The 14,398-nt window shown below is 46.8% G+C and overlaps 3 protein-coding genes and 2 non-coding genes across 6 annotated transcripts; 4 read left to right on the forward strand and 1 right to left on the reverse strand.

Annotated features, from left to right (window-relative positions):
- The first annotated feature begins 395 nt into the window (after positions 1 to 395).
- LOC122619441 (unconventional myosin-IXa) lies at positions 396 to 12,331 on the forward strand. Of its 2 annotated transcripts, XM_043796396.1 has the most exons (8): positions 396 to 826; positions 1,051 to 1,271; positions 6,764 to 7,053; positions 7,234 to 7,803; positions 8,531 to 9,235; positions 9,801 to 11,460; positions 11,524 to 11,681; positions 11,757 to 12,331. In XM_043796396.1, the coding sequence occupies exons 1-8, from the start codon at positions 396 to 398 to the stop codon at positions 12,000 to 12,002; spliced, it is 4,281 nt and encodes a 1,426-aa protein (XP_043652331.1). In that variant the 3' UTR covers positions 12,003 to 12,331. The 2 variants fall into 2 exon arrangements, with proteins under 2 accessions (XP_043652331.1, XP_043652339.1); XM_043796404.1 differs by lacking the exons at positions 396 to 826; positions 1,051 to 1,271 and adding an exon at positions 3,079 to 3,169.
- Trnad-guc lies at positions 5,424 to 5,495 on the forward strand. Its single transcript has one exon. It is a non-coding gene; the product is annotated as a tRNA-Asp (tRNA).
- Trnad-guc lies at positions 5,744 to 5,815 on the reverse strand. The gene has a single exon. It is a non-coding gene; the product is annotated as a tRNA-Asp (tRNA).
- On the forward strand, positions 6,067 to 6,738 carry LOC122619454. The gene has a single exon (XM_043796418.1). It carries the CDS (start codon positions 6,145 to 6,147, stop codon positions 6,556 to 6,558), a length of 414 nt encoding a protein of 137 aa, XP_043652353.1. The 5' UTR covers positions 6,067 to 6,144; the 3' UTR covers positions 6,559 to 6,738.
- Positions 12,332 to 12,796: 465 nt separating the features above from the next.
- Positions 12,797 to 14,310, forward strand: LOC122622075. The gene is made up of 3 exons (XM_043800246.1): positions 12,797 to 13,031; positions 13,088 to 14,019; positions 14,075 to 14,310. Exons 1-3 carry the CDS (start codon positions 12,854 to 12,856, stop codon positions 14,180 to 14,182), a joined length of 1,218 nt encoding a protein of 405 aa, XP_043656181.1. The 5' UTR covers positions 12,797 to 12,853; the 3' UTR covers positions 14,183 to 14,310.
- The last annotated feature ends 88 nt before the right edge of the window (positions 14,311 to 14,398 follow it).

The raw sequence follows: 14,398 nt of genomic DNA on the forward strand, positions 1-14,398 counted from the left end.
ATGCGCACTTGATTTAAAAGCAATTAAAATGCGAATTGATGTCACGATCGATTTTTCACCAGTCGCCTAGCTCGTCGGATCTATGCTGGCCAAATGCCAAAAGCGGGCCAAGTCCTCAATCTTCAATCTTCAATCCTCAATCCTGCTTTCGCCAGATGGAAATGATCCAGCTCAGTTCCGATTTTGGGCTTTATTTCCTATAACTCAAATATGTATTAATAAGCTGTCTAGTAGAAAAGTAACTTTGTAAGAAATTGTGTCAATCAGAGTTGGTGGCACTGCATGGGATTACAGGAGGATAACTTAATATCACCATAATAGTAATGACCATGGACTGAAGTTTGCTGCCTTTCCAGCTGTTGACCAGTTGATGGGTCGATCAGGATGAGGCTGCTATGTTGCTGCCGGACCAGACTTATGCCGACTACGATGTGGGCCGCCCCAAGCTGCTGACCTACCACAAGAGCAGGAGTCGCGGCTTGAAGTCCCAGTCCAAGCTGCAGCGGTCCAAGAGCTCCGATGCCAGCAGCAGCAGCTACGAGCGAACGGCGGACTTCTTCGAGAACATTCCGGATTTCCTCGGCGATTCGCTTCCCACCTTTCTCTACAGTCCGCCGGAGCAGCAGGATGCCCAGTCGAAGGGCGGGGGCGGTGAGGTGCGATTGGAGCGGGATCAGCTGGAGGATGAGGACGAGGACCTCGATAGCGAGAGCAGCAGCCAGAGCGACAACTGCGAGGACGACGATGTCCTGCGACTGTGCGAGGACTTCCTCTGTCGCCATCGCATGCGACCCGACTTCTTCTGCCAGTACCACAAGGCAGTCAGGTGAGTGATTGTAATCCCATTAATACCAAAAATGCTTACAAAAATTTTAGAATAGAGAAATCTTTATTTGTATTTCTATTTTTATTGCAATTGCTCTTGAATATACCATTTGACAACTGATATGGTTCACTACTGTGTATAAAATTATCTCACCTCATATCATGTTCTCATAAGATTTAATACTAGTATTTCAACTCGATACTTATAAAGTCTCTTATTTTTAGTTCCACAACGGCGTCACCAAAGCAAACGAAAACCTCAACTCCCATTGTGCAGTGCAAGTCCGTATCCCCGCCAGGAAAAGTGCCAGCGGACAAAAAGGACCTCAAGTCGACGAGCAGGACGAGTACTGTGGTGGAGAGGTTTGCCAAGTTCTCAGCCATTTACACGCTTCCAGTGCCCAAGAGGAAGAAGGCGTGCAACAAAACCACAGGAAATATCACAGGTAAAACCAAATTACATGAATCAAAAGTTTATAATTGAAGACAACTCTAATATTATTAAGTAAAAAAGAAAATGCTTGCTGGGTGGCTAAATAGAAATTCGAAAAAAACGGCTTTTACGGGCAAGCAGTTGCCGGCGAGTTAGGGCGTTAAATAAGCAGTTCCAATCGACAATAATTTTCTTTAAGCAGTTGGACTGCTTGCGTCCGCGAAGCGGTTATAAAGTAGTCGATAACACACTCGACGATCGGCCGCGAAGCAGTCGTAACCGCAAAAATTGTCTACCGTTATTTTTAAAGGGGAATAAGCTATTTTTGTGCCTATAATTAAATGGTAGGTTACAAATTGTTGTGAAAAAAGGGTTGCTAGTTCTAATAGTTACCGAGCATTTTTAAAGTCACGTAGCTGTGTCTCTCTGAGCCTAGCCTAGCAGCTATGTAAACACCCTTGTGAACCTATGGGCATTCACACTGCAGTGCTGTGGGAATTGCGAAATGCAGCAAAGCAACAAACAATCGGCACTAATTATCACGCGACCAGCGAAAAGAGTCGAGATGGAGATGGTCGGCGGGCGGAGGTTCAAACACTTGACCTCATATTTGAGCAACTGCAAACGCATCGCGCAGGGTAGAGCCTCTTACCTGTTAGAAAACCAAAAACAAAAAACAAAAAGTTACCTGGCCGAGCGGGAGAAGCCGAGATCTTAGGGAGCTGCTCCCAAGCAGCAGCAGCAGCAGCAGCACCACAAGCGATCGCGTTCAGTCTGCCGCCGGAGTTTGAATCGTTCGCATCGAGTGCGCTCGCGTTCGGATGTTGTGCATATACCACTGTGCCCGCTCTCTCGATCTCGTTTGAGTAAAAACCAAGTGAAACGATCGCACAAAACCCAATTAAAGTTTATAATTAATCGGCGAAGAGGTCACGCGCTAGCCGAGAGTTGAAAGTGCCACCAGCAAAATCGCGGATCCAGTGGTTTGGGTTCGGGTTCGATCTGAAAACTCCAACTCCAAACTATCAATCCATCTCCATCTGTGTGGCTGGCTGTATACTTCGTGTGTACCTTCGAGGTATCGTGGTATCGAGGTATCTAAGCGCACATCTACACTGGGTCTGGCTGCCTGTTGGACCTGGAGTTAAAGTTGGAAACGGAAACTCGTTTTTCAAAACCAAAACGACGAAAAAAAGTCTGCACAAAACGAGAAAATAAGCGCGGTCGCGAAGAAAACAACACAAACAACAACAACATCAAAGGCAGCAGCAGCAGCAACTATAGCAATAATATAGGAAAAGCAAAAGCAGATCCAGAACCAAAAACCAAAGGCAAAACCAAAGCCAAAGCCAAAACCAAAACCTGACGGCCAGGCATCCAGTGATTTGGTTCGGTTTGGTTTGGTTTTTGGCCGCCGCTCGCCCTTCTGCATTCTTTTCGCTTGTTTACTTATTTTCGTGTGCTGTGCGGCTGCTTCACTTGTTGCAGCTGCACATACGTTCGCCCAAACATATACATACATATATACACACATATATCCCTCGCGCAACATACATACGTATATATATTTATTCGGACTCGGTTTCGGGTTCGGTCTGTATGGCATAGATATAGATACGGTGCCTGCCAGAGCCTGTGCGGAAAACGAAAAACGAATTACGAATACGAATACGAATACGAATACGAATACTAAAAACCTGTTCCTCCGGCCATTTGCGAGTGTATCGGTGGCGCGGTGAGAGCCTGTATACGGAATTATTCAAATAAGAAAATCGCCGTCTTGGTCGTCGTAGTCGTGGCCACACAAATGTTCAACAACGATGGCCACATTGGGCCTGTCAAAAGTCTTCATACTGGATAAATACTTTACCGAATTGCAAAAATTTTGGGAGACGGAGAAGAAGCTGCAGGGTAAGTTGCACAGTATCCCTGTGAATAAGTTAGTCTATTAGTGACAGGAATTCCGAGTTTGTTTTCCAAGTCTTTTGTATATGGTAAGGAAAATATCCATCACCATCTTCAGTGTGAAGAGCATTTCTTGAAAGTAAACAACTTTCACGGGAACACATATGCACATGAATCGTTTGAACAATAATGTTAGTTGCCTAAGCAAAATTTCTTTTCAAAACAGCAAAGAAAAAGGATTAGTAACATACAGTTTTTAATGACCATCACTTAAACTGATGCTGCAGCTGAAAGAACTGAGGTGGTACTTTCAAGTTTGTTGCCTAAGTCTTTCGATAGTTATGAACAAGAAGCACTGATCTTAAAGCATCTCAGTGTAAAGTCATTTAATCCAATATGAGAAGTTATTATATGTGTTCTTTCTTATTTTACTCATTTTATTAATAGTTCACTGCTGTTTTTTAAAGTTATATACATATGTATGTCCATTTTCTTCTTCAACAAACACATATGCGACTGAAACAGAAGCATAACTTTTTATTAAGCTTAATGGTCAAGCCATTTGCTGGATTTCTTTTCTGGACTATCTGTCGAGAGTGTCAGTTGATTGGTTCTCGACTTACTTGTCTTTGCCATCTTGGGCTGCCCGTTTGAGTTTTTCAATCAACCTCCATGAGCATTCGCCGTCGATCGCATTCATATTCATAATCATCGGCAATAACTACAAACCGAATCCGCTTATATGGATACCTGGTTGTATGGGTGTCGCTTGCCTCTCGACTTGCAACATTTCATTTGAGCGACGCGACTGTTCTTCCACACCAACCTTCTTCTCCCCTCCCAAGCCCCTGGGCCCACTGAAAGCAGATAACTTGTGCTTGGGGACCAGTTTGGGCCAACTTGGTTACTCAGCTTCCACGAAAACTTTGTCGCCCGCTCCATGCAAAAACACAGAGAACCGAAGCGTAGAGGAAAAGCCAATAAAGCTAATTGCTAATTACATTAATTTTAGTACATTAGTCTAGTTGGTGAAATGATCAGCAATTAATTGATTGGAGCAGAGACTCGAAACTTAACGCTTCACTTCGTTGGAAGATTTTCTGTACCTTTTTCTGTGGCTTTTGTCTTATTTCTTGAGTGCAACTTTGGGCCACAGAAAGCACTAAAAAAAACCTACACCAAAACTGGTTTCCTCTGTCTGAGCTCAAGTCATCAATGATATTGTTTTTTGTATATTGTCGACTCTGATTTTGTTATAAGCTCCAGTCTGCCTCACTGCTGTGGCCTACCGATGCCGATACTTCAGTCGAAGGTATACCTTTTGGTGGTAGTACTCTTCGTCCAAGCTTTTCTCCGTTTTTCATTAGCTAATTAGTTTGATTTCCCGCTGAAGGCTGTACAAAATAGTAGACAGGTTTCTGAAACGCATAAGCTTCGTAAAATCTTGTTAGCTTGTCAGCGTTTTCGGGGTGTTGGGCTGTAACAATGACCTCTCGGCCCTGTTTTGAAAGTCTTCATAAATCAGTTGGCATTTTAAGCTGTTCGTCGAGTCTGCCCATTGAACTTCTATTCTCGATGTACACACGTCTTTGAAATTTTGTATCCACCTGCCGCCAATTTGTGTTTCATCTTAGCGCTTTCGGTGTCTCTATTTTTCTTTAACTCCGGCGAAATTGGTTCATTAACATTTTATGTAAATGCTCACCATCCATATCTATTAAAATGACTTTTTCTGCTCCATGGGCACAAGCCTACCAAAGCGATTCGCGTGCATAAAAGTCTGCTGGCCGCGGCGAAATTAATCGGTGCGAATTGATTTTCGTTGTATTGAGTTGTTAATTAGAACTAATTAAATTCCTCTTCGCCATAATGAAGATTTCCATATGGTCTGCTGATTATATGTTTTTAAGTGAGAGCCAAAGGTACCACTATTAAATGCAAAGAGGTTCGAAATATATTAATCTCAGCTTGGATATAAAACTGCAATTCATTTGGATATTTATTTGAGTTAAATAATTAATTAAATAAAGGAAGAAATGGCTTAAGTTATTTAATAGAATGACAAAATGTGTATATACAACTATTTTACTGTTCTTAAAATACTTTACACTATAAGGATTGCTTCTTAGGGCAATGGGACTATTTTAAATCTGTAGAAACTCATCTATTTTAATAATTATTATTTATTATGTATTTGGTTTACACAGTTTCAAGTGAAGCAAAAATTTCCAATAGAACTATTGGCCAGCGGCGTTCAACGTCCTCGATAGTATAGTGGTTAGTATCCCCGCCTGTCACGCGGGAGACCGGGGTTCAATTCCCCGTCGGGGAGACGCATAAGCGAACTTTTTATTTTTTTTTCCTAAAATTTATAAAAATATTTAATAATTTTGAAATTGTTAAACCTGAACACATTAAATAAAAATAATTTCCAACTATTATATTGCCAGACTCATGTATTTCCTTCACTTATTATATATATACATATATAATATTTATAATTCCAATTTTCAACAATTAAATTTAGATTTTAATTGTATTTAAGTTAAAAAGATAAATTAAAAAAAGGATCAATCCTATCTCCCCGACGGGGAATTGAACCCCGGTCTCCCGCGTGACAGGCGGGGATACTAACCACTATACTATCGAGGATGTTGACCGACCGTTGCCAATAGTTCTATTTGCGATTCTATGGTGTTCTCACTGCAAATTTTGGCACTAAGACTTCAAGCCAATATAAATAAAATTAAAGAGATTAAATATATAGATTAATTAAACAGATTACCAAAACTATGTAATGAGTTAAACCTGTACAAACCAACCAATTATTTGCAGGCATCTGATTTTTCATTTGAACTTTCTATATTATCACACATTCCGTGAATTGCCAGTCATGGGTTGCACTTTTTGACAGATGTTGTATTAGATAGCAAGGGCCTACACGTTCACTGTTAACTTTCCAATACGTAAAACTGTTAAATATGATAAAGGAGCCCATTCCTGAAGTGGACATGAGAATGGTGGCCAAAAATGCAGAGGCTCATCGACGGGGCATTTTGGGCTTTGCTCCTCGGATCGCAATGCTCACTGTCGACTACGACGATCTAGACAGGATCGACAACTTCTATCTGGAGAGCCAGAGGTACCGGGACTATTACCGCGACCCGCACAACACTCTGCACAAGCCGCCCCGTTTTCGGCGACATCAGGGAAAGTGCGGCATCAAACTGGACACCAGTGTCCAGCACTTGACCCGGCCCATCCGTTGGGTCAAGGAGCGACAGCCAGTGATCTATCCTTCTTTAAGGGACACTGCCATGATGGTGGGCATACCGATTTCATCCATGCTCATAGGCCACTACGACAAGGCGTCTTGTGTCTCATTTCATCGTTAGGGAAATTGATTTTTATGCGATTGCAGGCGAGCTGAGATTGTTTGCGAAGTCTTTGTTTTCCATTAGGGTGAATGCACTTGGTGGTCAGAAAGGCGCTCGCAGGTCATCTCAGTTCACCTGTCAACGAATCACAGAGCTGGGAGTAAAATCTAATGTATTAAAATAAATGTTTTAATGATACATATGCTTATTTTATTATCTTCAGATGCATCTTCATCCAACGAGGCAGTTCATCTGCAGCAGCGGCTCAAAAGCCTGAGCACCGAGTTGGTTACTCTGCGAAATCGGCTACACGTGGGCCATGGACCCGGTCAGGGTCAGAGCCAGGGAGGAAATGGTTCACAGCCAGTACCTCCGGGTCCCAATGCGGGTCCCAAGGCCAACAACTTTGACCTGAACGCATCCAGTCCGAATCTCAACCTGAGTTCCAGCGGCGCAGGACTCTCAGCCACCGCCGTGCAGCAGCACACCAATGGACACCACACGACATCGAAGGTAAGTTAGACAGCAAAAAAATTCATCCTAACGATGGATTTTGAAGTATAAAAGTTTAATAAAGAACCAGTTTGTCTAAACTAGACTTCTGATACGCAATCTAGTACTTTCCTACTTCTTTCTGAAGTCGTCTTCACCTGACATAAAGATGTTCATTTCTTTTTTTTACTGCTCCTACAGAATCACAGCTTCAGCCACTCGGGCTCCGGGGGAGGAGGAGCAGGAGGAGGTGGGACGGTGGTGTCGGCTAGGAACACCTCGATTCCACACCCACTTCCGCACCAGCTGGCCGAGAAGCCGAGTCTGCCGCATCAGCAGAGTGGCAGCGGACATGGCCAGTCCACTGGGACACTGCCGCACATGAGCGGCATGGGAAGCATCCTGGGGCAAGGTTCCCACTCCCATGCAGCGGTCAACAGCAACAACTCCAACACGCTGCCCATGCGCTCCACGAACTCTGGACACCTGGGCAGCAATGGCGGAGGCGTTGGACACCATCTCAGCCACGCCCACAGCCAGCAATTGCCATTCATCCCGCAGTCGAAGCACACGAATCCCTGCCAGAGTGTGAAGACTCTGCCCTTTGGATTCGGCTACTCCGAGAGTCAGCAGAAGGTGCAGCAGCAGAAGCAGCCGCCGGCCAACTCCTCGCCCAAGGACATGCAGGATCTGATCCACTTGTCGGGACCGCTCACCGAGCACGCCGTGATGCGGACGCTGCAGGCCCGCTTCAATGAGCAGCGGTACTTTGTGAGTATTAGCGGGATCCGCCCCTGCGAGTCACTTGTGTCCACACAGAGCCACAGAAACCATTTGGAACCGGTCCGGGGATCTACACTAGACGGGTCTGCAGCAATTATGCTGATAGTTTGTCATTAAAGCCCAACTCCGTTTGCACTCAGCCTCAGATTAACTGCTAATTTCGACAATTACTTGGCGGAAGGCCGCGGAAGTCGATATGATCTGGTCTTCCCCTTGGCGAACCGGAGTTTGACAACCGGAGCTGCGGATGAGGTGTGAGCAGTTGGATCGGGTTTGGCACATTTGCTGGCAGTCTTTACTCAATTAATGGGCTGCAGAATGTTAGTTTTCAGCTCACTTTAGCTTTCTCACTTTATCGCAGTATATCTATGGAGTTTCCCACTAACAGTTTTAATAGGTGTAATTATAAACATTATTTGATTAGGCAAAGCAAGCACTTGTTTGGCAATTAATACCATTCTTGTTTTATTTTCGGTTAAGTGCTCTGTAGATTCCAAAAATATAATCGTGACTTGAACGAAGGTAGTTAGGTAATTTATCCAACAAAGTTTTGTTGTCTTTGGGTATCAAATATCCTGCGAAATAGCTTGTTGACCCCATTGTTAACTCATATATTTCTTTTTTTCCTCGAATTTATCAAATGACCCGAAGCTTTTGACTCACCGGGCTAATTAATGTGCCATCATTTCATCATTTATCTTGCGCGCTGTTTCAGACGAACGTGGGTCCGATCTTGCTCTCCATCAATCCGTACCTGGACGTGGGCAACCCGCTGACCCTCACCTCCACGCGCGCCATGCCGCTGGCCCCGCAGCTGCAGAAGATCGTCCAGGAGGCAGTGCGTCAGCAGAGCGAGACGGGCTATCCGCAGGCCATCATCCTGTCGGGCACATCGGGCGCCGGAAAGACGGCCAATGCGATGCTGATGCTGCGTCAGCTCTTCGCCATCGCCGGCGGAGGTCCGGAGACGGATGCCTTCAAGCACCTGGCAGCTGCATTCACAGTACTTAGATCCCTGGGATCGGCCAAGACCACAACCAACTCGGAGTCGAGTCGCATTGGCCAGTTCATCGAGGTGCAGGTGACGGATGGCGCGCTCTATCGCACCAAGATCCACTGCTACTTCCTGGACCAGACGCGCGTCATTCGTCCACTGCCCAAGGAGAAGAACTACCACATCTTCTATCAACTCCTAGCTGGTCTCAGCCGAGAGGAGCGCCAGAAGCTCCACCTGGATGGCTACTCGCCGGCCAATCTGCGCTATCTGCGTGGAGACATCGGCCAGAACGAGCAGGAGGATGCGGCGCGGTTCCAGGCCTGGAAGACCTGCCTAGGCATTCTGGGCATTCCGTTCCTGGATGTCGTGCGGGTGCTGGCCGCCGTTTTGCTGCTGGGAAATGTTCAGTTTATTGATGGAGGGGTGAGTATTAGTTAATAGTAATTTTACCCTTGAGGGAAATTATTGCAGACTCTTAAAAAATTGTAAATATAATTGTAATCTAATTGCAAACTATACATATTTTTAAAATATTTTATTTTCAAATATTCAGCTTTCGATTTTGTAAGAGTATATTTACTTTAGCGATAGTAAAACTGAAACCAATGCGTCGACAGCTCCACCTGTATTTCATTTCAATACTTCAACGCCACCTAGCGCCAATTTTAGGTCCTAGCTAACTTTGTATTTAGCCGCTTAACATACTGATGCTTCATTGGTGTGGTGGTCAGAGTGCTGGCTCTCGAATCCGCTCGCGCGAGTTCGAATCCCACTCTGGCATTCATATTTCTAGAATGCAACATTTCTTGCGCTGATGCCATATTCCATTCGTCACAATAATGGAGGTAATTTACGACTGAAAATGCCGTGATTGACAACACATTCTGAGCGAGAAATATTTTGAATATTTTGTGATTTAATTAGCATTATATAAGAATATGACGGTTGTGATAACCTTAACTAATTATGGTTTCACTTACATTTGCAGGGTCTCGAGGTGGACGTGAAGGGTGAAACGGAGTTGAACTCGGTGGCCAGTCTTCTGGGCGTTCCGCCGGCGGCACTCTTCCGTGGACTGACCACCCGCACCCACAACGTTCGTGGCCAGCTGGTGAAGTCCGTGTGCGGCGACGGCGATGCCAACATGACGCGCGACTGCCTGGCAAAGGCGCTGTACTGCCGCACGGTGGCCACCATTGTGCGCCGGGCCAATAGCCTGAAGCGCCTGGGCTCCACGCTGGGCACCCTCAGCTCGGACTCCAACGAATCGGTGCACAACCAGGCGGACGTCGCCTCCCAACACGCCTCCACCATTGGCGGTGGCAATGCGGGCTCCAAGTCGATGGCTGCCCTCAATAATGCGGTGCGCCATGCCACTTCCGATGGCTTCATCGGTATCCTGGACATGTTCGGCTTCGAGGAGCCCTCGCCACATGCTCATCTGGAGCACTTGTGCATCAACCTGTGCGCCGAGACCATGCAGCACTTCTACAACACGCACATCTTCAAGTCCTCCGTGGAGTCCTGTCGCGACGAGGGCATCGTGTGCGACACCGAGGTGGACTACGTGGACAATGTGCCCTGCATTGATCTGATATCCTCGCTGCGAACTGGTTTGCTCAGCATGCTGGACGCGGAGTGTTCGGTGAGGGGCACTGCCGAGAGTTATGTGACCAAGTTGAAGGTGCAGCACCGCAGCTCCAGCCGCTTGGAGACGAAACCCACCGCCGAGCCACACGATCCACGCATGTTTCTCATCCGTCACTTTGCCGGCCGGGTGGAGTACGATACCACGGACTTCCTGGACACCAATCGGGATGTGGTGCCCGACGACTTGGTGGGCGTCTTCTACAAGCACACCTGCAACTTTGGCTTCGCCACCCATCTCTTTGGCTCCGAGCTGAAGGCCCTGTATGCCCAGCAGCAGGCTCCGCGGGGTCTTAGCTTCCGCATTTCGCCCACATCACACTCGGATCTGCTGAACGGCGACGAGCCGGTCTCCACGCTGACCCAAGACTTCCACACCAGGCTGGACAATCTGCTGCGCACCCTGGTGCACGCCAGGCCGCACTTTGTGCGCTGCATCCGGAGCAATGGCACCGAGGCGGCCGGCAGCTTCGATAGGGCCACGGTGGTGCGCCAGATTAGGTCGCTGCAGGTCCTGGAGACGGTCAACCTGATGGCCAGTGGGTTTCCGCATCGCATGCGCTTCAAGCAGTTCAACGCCCGCTACCGGATGCTGGCCCCATTCCGGCTGCTGCGTCGCAGCGAGGACAAGGCTCTGGAGGATTGCCAGCTGATACTGCAGTACGCGCTGGAGCAGCCGCCGGTGCTGGATGGCTCGGTGACCCTGGCCTGGGCGCCCGGCAAGCGTCACGCCTTCCTCAGCGAGGGCATTCGCCAGCACTTGGAGCACTTGCGCACCGAGATCAGGCACAAGAGCGCCACCCTGATGCAGGCCACCTGGCGCGGCTGGTGGTGGCGCAAGAAGATGGGCAGTGGCGGGCCCAAGCGCTCTAAGCTCCCAGGTCATCAGCAGGCGCCACTGGCGAACTCCAAGGTCACGCCGAACTCCGCCGCGCAGAGCAAGGCCGCATCCTCCACGATGGCCGCCCTTGCCGCGGTGGCAGCTGCTGCTCCCATTTCTGGTGAGAACCCCCCACGGGTATTCCCCTACTCCGCCAATCTAATCCCCAAACTCTGTGATGCAGTGCCACGCCTCTCGGCCAAGACAACGAACCTGGGCATTGGGGGCACAGTGGCCAGACCCAGGCCACAGCCCATAGCTGGCACTCCGCCGCCGGATCCGCAGGAGAAGTGCGACCAGAAGATCATACAGCAGACCTGCAACCTGTTTGGACTCGATTTGGTAGGTGTTTTCCTCTTGCTCTTTGTAAATGTGATTATGTATATATTTGAACTCCCGACTACTTTCATTTTGCAGGAACGTCCGCCGCCAGTTCCGCCGTCTCGTTCCTACACAATCACCGGCAACTCCAAGATAAGCTATCCCCAAAACCGGGTTATGAAGATGAACTTCCCGGAGGAGGGACAGTCGGAGGCGCCGCAGCTGAAGAAGGGCGAGGCGGTGACCGTGGTGGGGGCCTCCACCGGTCGGGGTCACCTGATGGTGGAGCACAAGGGGCAGAGCTTCCATGTTCCCTTCCAGTTCATGACACTCAGTAAATAATAGGAGTCCACTGGTGGAAACGAACTGGTTATGATTCTGCCTGGCCAGACCATTGGTGTAACAAGTTCTCCACGTCTTCAACTCTTCCCGATAATAGACGTGCCCAATGTTTTAAGACTGTAAATATTCCACTTGGTAGATTTAATAACAAGCATTCTCTCCACGAAGCGCATGCTAACTGAGGTGCTCCAATTGGCCCGGACTTACGTAGTATTATTACGGTCGTGTTTATTAATAAACGCCAATCGATAGGTTGTAGCTTCAATTACATACCCACAAGTGCCAATCAAATAAGTTCTTCCATCTAATTCATAAGTATTTTACATGTTACTGAGATTACATTATTTGCGTTAAGTAATTAGTTAAGTGAGTTTCAACAACACCATTCAATTATTATTATTGATTTCACTTAAGCATTGTGCATTTTATTAGACTACGGTTCATTTTGTCATTCAAATAAACGAAGCATACATTGAAATATTTAAAGTATCTTGTTTCACTACATAAATAGGCGATGTTTCTGCTAAATAACTAGTTGTAGATAATTGTCGCTGTTTATGATAAGAAAAAAGTATTGAATTAGGTAGAAAAATATGTATAAGGAAACTCCTAACTAATATCATTACATGCTGTTTAATAATAGGTAATATTTAGAGGAGTAGTGTATGTGTACTCAATTTTCCCGCGCTGTTTTTGAATGTGCATATATTCGTAGTGTTAGAAAACGCCGCATTGCATTCAAGCAGTGCAAATGCAAGTGGTTCAAGTCTCGATCGGCAAGCATGCAAACAAACAGCTGACAGTATTTGTTTTTGTTGATCTCTCGTTTTGAACAAAAATTTCGATGTGAGATGGAGCAAATAAACGAAGATATATGGATAAACATACTAAAGTACCTGCCGATGTGCGATCAGTTTTCGCTGACCCAAGTCAACGAGAATATATGCTCCTACGTGAAGTATCAATGGGGTCACCTCAAAACAGTGACCCTGTACCGCGAGGATCTGGAATTTCTGGACCGGAATAGGAGTTAGTGCTGCTGTTATAGATTCAATGCCATAATAATATATGCCATATGTACTTAGAACTGATGCAGGAATGTCTGGGCGGCTGGTCGGCAACGGTGGAGCATCTGAATCTGCAAGGTGCCAGCTGTGATTTGCTTAGGAAGTGGACCGAGTACAGCTTTGCCCACCTCCGAACGCTGGACTGCCGCATGGACTACAATCTCGAGGAGGCGGACGAGGAGACCCTTCTGCTAACCAAGTTGTTTCCGCTGCTGACCAAGCTGTCACTCCATAGCAGCACCACAGGTCGTCATTTGTGGCACTGGAGGCATCTGAAGGAGTTGGATCTCACCTGGTGTGAGTATCTGGACCCGGATCACTTCCAGGAGATCTTTGGCAGCTTGCAGCTGACCAAGCTGACTATGCTCTACTACGGATACAACGTGAACCTGGGCGAAAAGGTTGTGGACATAACCCGGTGTACCATGCTTGAGGAGCTGCACCTCGACGACCACCATTTGTTGGGCGATTTCCTGCCCCGACTGTTGAATCTGCCGCACTTCCGCCGCTTGGCGTTCTACACGCGGGACTACTATGAGTTCATACTCAGTTCGGTGGCCAAGCACAAGCCGCTGAAGGTGCAATCGCTTCTGTTCAACGACTCCTTCTGGAGCAGTGAACGGGTGGCGCACAGTATACTGCATATGACCAATCTACGCCGGCTGGTCCTGCAGGAGGATGACATCGACTCGCAGCAGCTGCACACCATCTGCCACAAATTGCCAAATTTGGAGGAGCTGCACCTTCTGGCAATGCGCAAAGTTCCCTCTCCCAGCCATCTGTGGAACTCCGTAGGTCACTGCCACCTTCTTAGGATCCTTAATCTATCGTCTACCAAGCTGAGCAGCCAGTCGGTGGATCTCAAAAACCCCTACCTGTCAAAGGTTCTGCTCAATCGCAGGATTCCGCTGACCCTGCATCTCCACAACACTGGATTGGATCCTAGTAAAGTAAGTTAGGCACACCAAATTGTTGAATGACTACTAAGTTTAATTATCTGCCTAGGTTCTGCGGGATTTCGATTGTGCTGCTCTAAAAATCTCCTTTGAGCCCATCCATTTGAATATCTGGAGTTCCCGATTTGTGGAGATCGAATTCAGTCCAGACTCGTAGTATCAATTGAGTATGAGATTTCTACCTCAATAGAAATAGGCGTAGATGTCTACATCAATCAAATTGGTGATGGAGATCCAGTTTATACATTCTGTCTAAAGTATCATACCCTTTGCGAGGGTAGAGTGTCAAAGCTGTTTGACAAAAAGGATCGTATTAAATTCAAGTAAATAAATAAAAAATATATTACAATGTATTTTAAACTTCAAACGTACT

Source organism: Drosophila teissieri, chromosome 2L (genome assembly GCF_016746235.2).
Source record: "Drosophila teissieri strain GT53w chromosome 2L, Prin_Dtei_1.1, whole genome shotgun sequence".
Classification (NCBI taxonomy): domain Eukaryota; kingdom Metazoa; phylum Arthropoda; class Insecta; order Diptera; family Drosophilidae; genus Drosophila; species Drosophila teissieri.

Bases quoted from the DNA above. Each gene is read 5' to 3' on its own strand.
- LOC122619441 (XM_043796396.1), top strand. From the start codon at position 396: ATGTTGCTGCCGGACCAGACTTATGCCGACTACGATGTGGGCCGCCCC. The intron at 827-1,050 runs GTGAGTGATTGT...TCTTATTTTTAG, and splicing joins CAGTACCACAAGGCAGTCAG to TTCCACAACGGCGTCACCAA. The intron at 7,804-8,530 runs GTGAGTATTAGC...GCGCTGTTTCAG, and splicing joins TCAATGAGCAGCGGTACTTT to ACGAACGTGGGTCCGATCTT.
- LOC122619454 (XM_043796418.1), top strand. From the start codon at position 6,145: ATGATAAAGGAGCCCATTCCTGAAGTGGACATGAGAATGGTGGCCAAA.
- LOC122622075 (XM_043800246.1), top strand. From the start codon at position 12,854: ATGGAGCAAATAAACGAAGATATATGGATAAACATACTAAAGTACCTG. The intron at 13,032-13,087 runs GTTAGTGCTGCT...ATATGTACTTAG, and splicing joins ATTTCTGGACCGGAATAGGA to AACTGATGCAGGAATGTCTG. The intron at 14,020-14,074 runs GTAAGTTAGGCA...TTATCTGCCTAG, and splicing joins CTGGATTGGATCCTAGTAAA to GTTCTGCGGGATTTCGATTG.